Source organism: Neomonachus schauinslandi, chromosome X, assembly GCF_002201575.2.
Source record: "Neomonachus schauinslandi chromosome X, ASM220157v2, whole genome shotgun sequence".
Classification (NCBI taxonomy): domain Eukaryota; kingdom Metazoa; phylum Chordata; class Mammalia; order Carnivora; family Phocidae; genus Neomonachus; species Neomonachus schauinslandi.
The window spans coordinates 386588-398680 of NC_058419.1; the positions used below are offsets into that span (position 1 = coordinate 386588).

Sequence of the window (12093 nt, forward strand, 5' to 3'; positions counted from 1 at the left end):
GGTATAGAGCTCAAAGGGCACTGTGCTGCTCCAGGCAGGCAAGCAACCCAGAGACACTGTAAAAACACCGATCTGAAAAGTGCCTAGAACACATGAGGGGAAATTATTCACTTTTCTAGGAGTGCTTCCCTGAGAGCAGCAAGCATGAATTCCTCTCTCCGGGGACCAAGGAGCTGGTTGGTGCCACTTCCCTCCCCTGTCCCACAGCATAAACCAACTTCAATAAACAGCACAGTGCCCACACTGGCTGCCTGATCTGCTTACCCCAAGTCCCACCCCCCCACCCCCATTCTCTGCTGGTATTGCTTTTTTCCTGCAAGCATGCCTAAGGACCTGTGCAGCAGGACTCTACTCCAGAAGACCAGCAGAAACCCCTGCAGGCACCACATCTACCGACCATAGAGTTCTGCAAGGCTTCAGTTCTAGTGGAAGTGGTATCAGGTCTCATTTAACAAGCAGACCAGAGCATACCTAGTTAAACTCACCACATTCTGGCCAGGGTCCAAACACTGCCAACTACAGACAAGGAGAAACTCTGCGGAGGACTGACCTGAGGGATAGAGCAGCCAAAACACAGTAGCAGAGTGCATGCAGCACAAACCAGAGACATTCCCTAATGCACCCAGCCCTGGACATTATATGACTTCTTCTTCATAAAGCCATTACTCTCAAGCAGGAAACATAAGCTTTCCTAACACAGAGAAGACAAAGACCTAGACAAAATGTCAAGACAGAGGAATTCATCCCAAAGGAAAAAAAAAAAAAAAACAAGAAAAGGTTACAGCCAGAGATCCAAGTGAAATAGATATAAATAACATGCCTGATGGAGAATTTAAAACAAAAATCATAAGGATACTTGCTGGGCTTGAGAAAAGAATGGAAGACTTCAGGGAGGCCCTTACCACAGAGATAAAAGAGTTAAAAAAACAACCAGTGAGAAATGAAAAATGCAGTAACTGAGATTCAAAACTGGATGTAATGACCACAAGGATGGAAGAAGCAGAGGAGTGAATAATGATATAGAAGACAAACTAATGGGGCACCTGGATGGCTCCAGTGGTTAAACATCCAACTCTTGTTTTCAGCTCAGATCATGATCTCAGGGTCATGAGATTGAGCCCTGCATCAGGCTCCTTGCTGGGAGTGGAGCCTGCTTAAGATTCTCTCTCTCCCTCTCCCCCATATCTCTCTCTCTCTCTCTCTCTCTCAGTCTCTCTCTCTCTCTCCCCCTCTAAAAAAATTTTTAAAAGACCACAAAATAATGGAAAATAATGGAGCTGAACAAAAGAGAGAAAGAAGAATTATGGAACAGGAGAATAGCCTTAGGGAACTCAGTGATTCCATCAAATGTAATAATATTTGTATCATAGGAGTCCCAGAAGAGAGAAAAAAGGGGGCAGAAGAGGAAATAGTAGCTGAAATTTTCCCTAATCTGGGGAAGGAAACAGACATCCAGATCCAGGAGACACAGAAAACTCACATCAAAATCAACAAAAGCAGCCCAACACCAGGGGATAATGTAGTTAAATTTGGAAAATGTAGTGATAAAAAATCCTAAAAGCAGCAAAACAAAAGAAGTCCTTAACTTACAAAGGAAGACCCATTAGGTTAGCTGTAGATCTCTCCACAGAAACTTGGCAAGCCACAAGAGTGTGGCATGATGTATTCAATGTGCTGAATGGGAAAAATCAGCAACCAAGAATACTCTATCCAGCAAGGCTATCATTCAGAATAGGAGAGAGAGTTTCCCAGACAAACAAAAACTAAAAGAGTTAGTGGCCACTAAACCAGCCCTGCAAGAAATATCAGAGGAGACTCTCTCAGTGGAAAGGAGAAACCAAAAGTGACAAAGGATAGGATCAGAGAAAATCTCCAGAAACAATGACAAAGCAAGTAATAAAATAGCAATAAATACATATCTATTGATAATTACCTTGGATGTAAATGGACTAAATAAATGCTCCAATCAAGACATAGGGTGTCAGAATGGATTAAAAAAAAAAAAAGACCCATCTATATGCTGCCTACAAGACTCATTTTAAACCTGAAGACACCTGCAGATTGAAAGTGAGGGGATGGAGAAATGCTAATGGACATCAAAAGAAAGCTAGCCATACTTATATCAGACAAGAAGATCTAACAATTGTAAATATCGATGCCCCTAATTTGGGAGCACCCAAATATATAAAACAATAACAAATATGAATGAACTCATTGATAATAATACAATAATAGTAGGGGACTTTAACACCCACTTACAGCAATGACCAGATCATCTAAACAGAAAATGAACAAGGAAACCATGGCTTTGAATGACACAGTGGACCAGACGTACTTAACATATATTAGGAACATTCCATCCTAAAGCAGCAGAATACATATTCTTTTCACATGCACCTGGGACATTCTCCAGAATAGATCACATACTAGGTCAGAAATCAGGCCTCAACAAATACAAAAAGATTGAGATCATACCATGCATGTTTTCTGACCGCAACACTAAGAAACTGGAAGTCAACCACAAGAAAAAATTTGGAAAGACCACAAATACATGTAGGTTAAACAACATGCTACTAAACAATGAATGGGTCAACCAGGAAATCAAAGAAGAAAGAAAAAAAATACCTGGAAACAAATGAAAATGAAAACACGGTAGTCCAAAACCATTCAGATACAACAAAAAGTGGTCATAAGAGGGAAGTATACAGCAATACAAGCCTACCTTAACAAGCAAGAAAAATCTCAAATAAACAACCTAACCTTACACCTAAAAGAGTTAGAAAAAGAGAAACAAATGAAGCCTAACAAGCAGCAGAATAAGGGAAATAATAAAGATTAGAACAGAAATAAATGATATAGAAACTAAAACAATAGAAGAGATCAATGAAAACAGGATCTGCTTCTTTGAAAAATTAGTACAATTGATAAACCCCTAGCCAGACTTAACAAAAAGAAAAGAGAAAGGACCCAAATAAAAAAATCACAAATGAGAGAGGAGAAATCACAACCAACACCACAGATATCCAAACAATTATAAGAGAATATTATGAAAAATTATATGCCAACAAATTGGACAACCTGGAAGAAATGGATAAATTCCTAGAACTACCAAAACTGAAACAGGAAGAAATAGAAAATTTGAACAGACTGATAACCAGCAAAGAAATTGGATCAGTAATCAAAATCTCCAAACAAACAAAAGTCCAGGGCCAGGTGGCTTCCCAGGGGAATTCTACCAAATATTTAAAGAAGAGTTAATACTTACTCTTCTCAAACTATTCCAAAAAATAGAAATCGAAGGGAAACTTCCAAACTCATTCTGTGAGACCAGCATTACCCTCAACAGACTCCACTAAAACCAGAGAGACTCCGCTAAAAACAGAATTACAGGCCAATATCCCTGATAAACATGGATGCAAAAATTCGGTGTAAAATACTAGCAAACTGAATCCAACAGTACATTAAAAGAATCATTTACCACGATCAAGTGGCATTTATTCCTGGGTTGCAAGGGTGGTTCAATATTCACAAATCAATCAATGTGATACACCACATTAATAAAAGAAAGGATAAGGACCATATGATCCTCTCAGTAGATGTAGAAAAAGCATTTGACAAAGTACAGCATCCATTCTTGATAAAAACCGTCAACAAAGTAGGGAGAGAGGGAAATACCTCATCATAATAAAGCCCATATACAAAAACCCACAGCAAATATCCTCAATGGAGCAAAACTGAGAGCTTTTCCTCTATGGTCAGGAACAAGACAGGAATGTCCACTCTGACCACTGTTATTTAACATAATACTGGAAGTCCTAGACAACAGCAATCAGACAACAAAAAGAAATAAAAGGCATCCAAATCAGGAAGGAAGAAGTCATACTTTCACTATTGTAGATGACATGATGTGCTATATAGAAAACCCAAAAGATTCCACCAAAAAATTGCTAGAACTGATACACAAATTAGTAAAATTGCAGGATACAAAAGCAACATACAGAAATCTGTTGCATTTCTATACACTAATAATGAAGCAGCAGAAAGAGAAATCAAGGAATCAATTCCATTTATAATTGTACCAAAAACAATAAGATACTTAAGAATAAACCTAACCAAAGAGGTAAAAGATCTGTATTCTGAAAACTATAAAACACTGATGAAAGAAATTGAAGATGACACAAAGAAATGGAAAAACAGTCCAGGCTCATGGATTGGAAAACATTGTTAAAATGTCTATATTAACCTAAAGCAGTCTACACATGTAATGCAATCCCTATCAAAATACCACCTGCATTTTTTCACAAAATTTGTATGGAACCATGGAAGACCCTGAATAGCCAAAGCATTCTTGAGAAAGAAAAGCAAAGCTGGAAGCATCACAATTCTGGACTTCAGGTTATATTACAAAGCTGTAGTGATCAAAATAGACACAGAGATCAATGGAACAAAATAGGAAACCCAGAAATGAACCCACAACTCTATCAACTGTCAACTAATCTTTGACAAAGCAGAAAAGAATATCCGATGGAGAAAAGAGGTCTATTCAACAAATGGTGTTGAGAAAACTGGACAGCCACATGCAGAAGAATGAAACTAGATCACTTTCTTACACCATACACAAAAATAAATTCAAAATGGATGAAAGGCCTAAATGTGAGACAAGAAACCATTAAAATCCTAGAGACAACATAGGCAGTAACCGCTTTGACATTGGCCATAGCAACTTCTTACTAGACACATCGCCAGAGGCAAGGGAAACAAAAGCAAAAATGAACTATTAGGACTTCATCAAGATAAAAAGCTTCTGCACAGGAAGGAAGCAGTCAACAAAACCAAAGGCAGCCTTCAGAATGGGAAAAGATATTTGCAAATGACATCTCTGATAGAGGGTTAGTATCCAAAATCTACAAAGAATTGTCAAACTCAACACCCAAAAAACAAATAATCCAATTAAAAATGGGCAGAAGACCTGAATAGACATTTTTCCAAAGAAGACATATAGATGGCTAACAAACGCATGAAAAGATGCTCAGCATCACTCATCATCAGGGAAATGCAAATCAAAACTGCAATGAGATATTCCCTCACAGCAGTCAGAATGGCTAAAAGCAACAACACAGGAAACAACAGGTGTTGGTGAGGATGGGGAGAAAGGGGAACCCTCCTACACTGTTGGTGGGAATGCAAACTGGTGCAGCCACTGTGTAAAACAGTAGGGAGGTTCCTCAAAAAGTTAAAATAGAACTACCCTATAGACCCAGCAATTTGCACTACTAAGTACTTATACGTGGAATACAAAAGTACTAATTCAAAGGAATACATGCATCCCAATATTTATAGCAGCATTATCAACAGTAGCCAAATTATGGAAAGAGCCCAAATGTCCATTGATGAATGAATAAAAAGATGTATATATACACAATGGCATATTACTCAGCTATAAAAAAGAATGAAATCTTGCCATTTGCAATGACATGGATGAAGCTAGAGAGTATAATGCTAAGTAAAATAAGTCAGTCAGAGAACGAGAAGTACCATATGATTTCACTCCTATGTGGAATTTAAGAAACAAAATAAATGAGCAAAGGGGAAAAAAGAGAGACAAACCAAGAAACAGACTTGTAACTATAGAGAACGCACTGATGGTTACCAGAGGGGAGGTGGATGGGGGGGATGGGTGAAATAGGTGTTGGGGATTAAGGAGGGCACTTGTGGTGATGAGCAGTGGGTGTCATATGGAAGTGTTGAATCACTGTATTGTACACCTGAAACTAATATTACAGTGTATATTATCTAACTGGAATTTAAATAAATAATTAAAAAATTTTTAACAAATAGTGTGGTGTAGGGGTACCTGAGTGGTGCAGTCAGTTAAGCATCTGACTCTTGTTTTTGGCTCAGGTCATGATCTCAGGGTCCTGGGATCAAGCCCCATGGCGTGCTTCCTGCTCAACGGGGAGTCTGCTTCTCCCTCTGCCCCTACTCCTGCTCATGCTGTCTCTCTCTCTCTCAAATAAATAAATAAATAAATAATTTTTAAAATGGTGTGGTATGTATAATAGCGCTAACAGAAGATGTTCACTAATAAAAGGTTCAGTAAGAAAAAAGGGGTGGTGTCTGGGTGGCTCAGTCAGTTAAGCGTTTAACTCTTGGTTTCAGCTCAGGTCATGATCTCAGAGTTGTGAGATTGAGCCCCATGTCAGGCTCTGCACTGGGCATGGAGTCTGCTTCAGATTCTCTCTCCTCTCCCCCTCCACCCTCCGTCTCTCTCTCTCTAAAATAAATAAATAAATCTTTTTTTAAGTTAAAAAAAAAAAAAAAAGAACTGGGATTCAGATAGCTCAGGTTTCCTGATCCTAAATACAATGTTGTTTCCACTTCTAGTCTGTGTTTCTAGGTAGTATATAGATTGATCTTCTATAGTAATAAATGTGGTGTAAACATACTTTGTTATAAGTAGTACTTTCCTTTTACTTAGTAAGAGCCAGATCTAGCTCATTGTGTAGCAAATAGAATGCTGGGTCATTTGCCCTATCCTGGTACAGCATAATCAACATTTTTGAACTGTTCAGTTTCAAACACATTTTGAGAATTTTCAAGTAAAGGAAGCTGTGCCGGTAAACAATCAATTGAGAGGGCTTTAGAGATTATATAGTTCATGAGGAAGACCATTTCCTGTTTGGACTTTGAGGGTTCAAAAAATAAGATGGACTCTGAAAGCTAAAGAATTAAAGTGATCTTTGGTCAGATCTGAGCCACCAGGAAAATAACTATAAAATAAAAATAAAATAAAAAACAGTGATACAGCATCTCATTAAATACTTGCTAACATAAACTATCCTTTTCTCTTTTTCTTATTCCTCCATGTCCAAAAGATGGGTGAGGATCTACATTAATCACTTCTAAAAGCATCTGCATAAAGACATCTTTTTCTATGCAAGGAAGGTGAGCACAGGAAAAAACCGTGAATGTGAAAGCTATTAAAAGTAGGCACATAAACAGAGGGGGATAATTCCCTAAGCTTTCAGACCACATTATACGGTTGACCTTTGAACAATGTGGGGGTTAGGGGAACTGATCTCTCCCTCCCCCAGACACTTGAAAATTCATGTATAACTTTTGACTCCCCAGAACTTAATTAGTAATAACTTACTGTTGACTAGAAGCTTTATCAATAATATAGTCAATTAGCACATATTCTATATGTTGTATGTATTATATACTGTATTCTTACAATAAAGTAAGCTAGAGAAAAGAAAATGTTATTAAGAAAATCATAAGGAAGAGAAAATATATTTACAATAATGTATTTATTGAAAAAAAAATCCATGTACGAGTGGATCCATTCAGTTCAAACCTATGTTGTTCAAGAGTCAACTCTACTTTCACAGTTTCCCCCGCAACTTCCCAGAATGTTAATCAGTGACAGAATTGTTAAGACTGGTGGTATGTTCAGCTGTCATCTACTCCTTATAGATGGAAATCTGGAGCCAAAAAAAGCTATTGTTACTTGTGAATAATTAAAGAAGTTATTAAAGTTGTGAAAGACAAGAATCAAACTTTCAAATAATTAAGTCTTCCTTCATTTGATTTGATAGAGAAACCATCTATGGGAGGATGTGGTATTTTACTTCAGACTTCTCCAGGGGTGACACTGCATACACCAAGCTGGCTTTGGATCGGCACACTGACACTACCTATTTTCAAGAACCCTGTGGGTAAGTGGATTAGAATTTTCCATATTAGGGTCTTTACATGTGATGGTCTTGAGTAATTTCTTTATTTTTTTAAATTCAATTAGCCAGCATATAGTACATCATTAGTTTCAGATGTAGTATTCAATAATTTATCAGTTGCGTATAACATCCAGTACTCATCACATCACATGCCCTCCTTAATGAATAATTTCTTAATCATTTTCCATTCTATTTGAACCAAGATCCTATCTGCTGCTCCTGTGTGTGACTATTTCTTTTTCTTCTCTTAGAAACATGATCATTTTGAAATACCCTAGTTCAGTCTTATTTGGACTTACAAGAATAAATTTTTTTGAAATGATTGAAAATACACCTTACTATATAAATGGATCTTAATTTTGTTTAATTTACTTTTTTGTCAAAGTAATTACCAACAACTTACCAGAAAAGTCTAACTGTTAAATTTGGAATTGTACAGTTTTCTTATATTTAGCTATATTGCAAACGGGTCTATCTTCTAAACACAGCTGCCTTTGGGTTGGTATTCACAGGAATTTGAATCCAATTTGTAAGAAGTTGGAGAGGAGGAGTTAGTGAAAAAAACCTTTTTTCACATGGAATCAGAAGCTGCTGAGCTAAAGATACACCTTTTTCCCCCAGCTTTATTAGTATATAATTGACATATAACATTGTATAAATTTAAGGTGTACAATGGTTATATATTATTACCACTGTAGCTAACAGAGTAGAACTTAAATGTTCTCACCACAAAAGTGAAATGATAATTATGTGACACGATGGATAAATACCATACTTATCTACCATTTGCCACTTATTAGAGGTACCTCTGTAGTTGTTATTTTATTTATCTTGCTTCTGCATTTAGATGATGAGCTGAGGCATAAAGATATTAGTAAAGTGAGTGTACATATGGATTTTTAAAGACAATATGAGATGGTGATAATATGCAATTAATTGTGGTTACATTGATTTTCTTTAAGGGTTTGGAACTTAAGAATATTTGGTTCAGGGGAGGAAGAATAAAGCAGCTTTTAGATATCCTTGTCAATGTTGCCAATATATGAAGATCCCAACAGCCCTGCATCCTCATTCTAGGGGGTGCAGAAGGAAGAAAGAGGAAATGGGATGGGAAGCATCTGGACAGAGGTTGACATTCAAATATTGAGTAACTCTTTTCTCTTTGACCACTACCAAAGATAAGCAGTTAGTTGTCTCTGCCATTAATTTAAACCTTTCTAATCAATGACATGGACCAAGTAAGTACATTAGCAGTATAGTAAGAGTGGTTAAGAGTTCAGGCCATGTCATTAACAGATCTGGATCTGCATCCCAGCTGTAACATATATTAGTTTTGTGTTCTTGGACAAGTAACTTCTCTATGCCTCAGTTTCTTCATCTGTAAAATGGGGCTAGTAATAAAACCTATTCATTAGTATTGCTTAGGGATTATATTACATGATGTATTTAAAGCACTTGGCATACTGCCTGACACATATTAAGTGCTCAAGAAGTACTAGTTGTTATTATTATCATCACTTTAGCCATTATCATCATCATCAACATTGTTATATGCCTTGTCCTTTCAAAAGCTACCTTTGCTCTGGATCTCATCTTCTCCAGCCTCCTTGGAGATTTCTCTCTCCTAAATCTTCACCCTTTCCATACCTATGGACTCCTTCCTATCAGCATCTCGTATCTTCTTTGGACTCTGTCTCTCTCTAGTTACAAGCCCTGCCTTATTCCTCCCCTTCACAGCTAAACTTATTAAAAGAATCATCTACATTCAGTGTCTTTTCATTTTCACTTCCCATTCATTCCTCAAATCCATAGTCGGCTAGTTTATCCAACACCTCCCAATTAAAATTACTCTCTTTAAGGTCACCTGGGTGGCTCGGTGGGTCAAGTGTCCAACTCTTGATTTTGGTTCAGGTCATGATCTCAGAATCCTGAGATCAAGCCCCGCATGGGCTCCGTACTCAGCGGGGAGTCTGCTTGAGATTCTCTCTCACCCTCTCCCTCTGCCCCTCTCCCACCATGTGCTCACTCTCAAATAAATAATAAATAAATAAAATAACAAAGATAAAATTACTCTCTCCAAAGTCACCAGCAACTAACTTATTGCCATGCTTAGTGTGTACCTTTCAGTTTTCATCCTACTTGACCCCTGGGGCATGCTGTTAACCACTACCTCTTCTTAAATACCCTTCCTTTTTTAGTTTTCCTCCTACATCTCTGACCACTTTTCTTCAGCATCCTGTGCTGGCTTATTTTCCTCTGTCCATGTCCTAGATATTGTTGTTCCTCAAGGTTTTCTCTTTGTCCTTCTTTTCTTACTTGAAATGATCTCTCCAAATGACTCTTTCCATGCTTTTGGCTTTAGCTATCACCTACAAACTACAAAATCCACCTGTCTTCTGGGTTAAATATCTTCAACTAGCTACTAAACCATCTTGACCTAGAAGTTTCACAGAAAGCTCAACAGTCCAGAACTGGTGTTTCTCATTTTAATTGTATTTATGTTAGGTTCTCCTTGATTTTATTCCTTCTATCTGCATTCATATTTTTTACTTACTTTACTTTGTTATTTACTTTTATTTTTTTTCTAAATTACTATTAATTTTATTTTCCCCTTGTTAATTTGAAATTTCTGGTATAGTTTTCCAGCCCATTAAGTCCCCTTTTCTTTCCCTGTTAACATTTTCAGCCACATATGGACTCAATTACTTCCGCGTGGCCCCTAAACTGAACTTCTTCCTCAACCCCTCACACCCCTCATTATGATCAATTACACTTCTCTCTGCATTCTCCCTCTTAGCAAATGACAGGTTGCCCAAGTGAAAAACCTGAAGTCATTCTAGATTTTTGCTTGTTCTTTCTCTACTACCTTTAAATCAGTTATCAAATCTTGTCAGTTCTACTCCTATAGTATCTCTTTGGTGTGTCTCTTTCTCTAACACCCTTCTCTAAGCTCAAGCCCTCAGTGTTTTTTTCTATTTCAGTTAGCATGTTGTTTGCTACATTTTTTGTCATCTTGCTTCCCACCAGTCCATCTCCCATACTATTATCATAATCAAGTCTTAAAAATGTTAATGTGACCACAGAGTTTCCCAGTTTAAAATCCTTTCGTGGGCACCTGGGTGGCCCAGTTGTTAAGCGTCTGCCTTCGGCTCAGGTCATGATCCCAGGGTCCTGGGATCGAGCCCCGCGTCAGGCTCCTTGCTCAGTGGGAAGCCTGCTTCTCCCTCTCCCACTCCCCCTGCTTGTGTTCCCTCTCTCACTGTCTCTCTTTCTGTCAAATAAATAAATAAAATCTTTAAAAAAAATTTAAAAAAATCCTTTCGTGATTCTCTGTGCTATGCTGACAGGAGCTTCTTGCTTTCTTCCTTAAATATACTTTGTAAATAATGTCCTTTCTTTATGGCCCCTCTATATCTTGTATACAACTTTATTATAGTGCCTATCATATTTTATTGGTATTTATTTCCTTCATGTTTTCCTACTAGACTATGGGCTTTTTTAAAACAGAGACTATATCTTATTCATGCCTGTATTCCCAGGGTCTGGCACATACAGGTTTTAATTCATATTGAACATGTTTAGAAGAAACCTGTAGTGGCATTAATATTTCAAAGCACAAAAAAGTATAACTGGCTATAAGGAAAAACAATTAATTTGGAAATGAAAATGATACAAGTAGAGTCAATAATTATTTCATATATAATTTTCTAAAATTTTGATATGTTCTCTTTTTGCCACTGAACAGAAGAATTTAATTTTTTCCCTCTTTAGCATTCAAGTGTTTCACTGTCTTAAGCATGAAGGAACAGGTGGCAGGACACTGCTGGTAGATGGATTCTATGCAGCAGAACAGGTACTTCAAAAGGCACCTGAGGAATTTGAACTCCTCACCAAAGTGCCATTGAAGCATGAATATATTGAAAATGTTGGAGAATGTCACAACCACATGATTGGGGTTGGGCCAGTCTTAAATATCTACCCATGGAATAAAGAGCTCTATTTGATCAGGTGAGTACCAAAGAACCATTTGCCAGTGTAATATATTTACCAATTATTAGCCTTCAAATTATTAGCTTAATGAAAATCCTTAAAATCCTTATATTGACCACATCTTAGTCTTGCTATTTTATAGCTCTTTATTAGTACAATTTCTGTTCTTATTATACTTCCCATGGAAAAATAAATAGGCCAACAGGTAAAGAATACTAGATTTGGGGGGCAGGAGATATTTGAGATAGTATTTTAAAATGAAAACACTATTGAAATCAAAAACCATTATTAAATTGTGCTCATGGACCAAAAGCTAGAATACCCAAAGGCATGACAACCACAACATTTGTAGCCCAGATTTATGCAA

At 37.2% G+C, this 12093-nt stretch overlaps 1 protein-coding gene across 1 annotated transcript in view; it reads left to right on the forward strand.

Annotated features, from left to right (window-relative positions):
- Positions 1 to 12093, forward strand: part of TMLHE (trimethyllysine hydroxylase, epsilon) — a 95194-nt gene that overhangs the window by 17235 nt on the left and 65866 nt on the right. Inside the window, exons 4-5 of the mRNA XM_021682615.1 lie at positions 7599 to 7718; positions 11508 to 11744. Of these exons, the coding sequence (XP_021538290.1) occupies positions 7599 to 7718; positions 11508 to 11744 (357 nt within the window). The remainder of the gene's footprint in view (positions 1 to 7598; positions 7719 to 11507; positions 11745 to 12093) is intronic.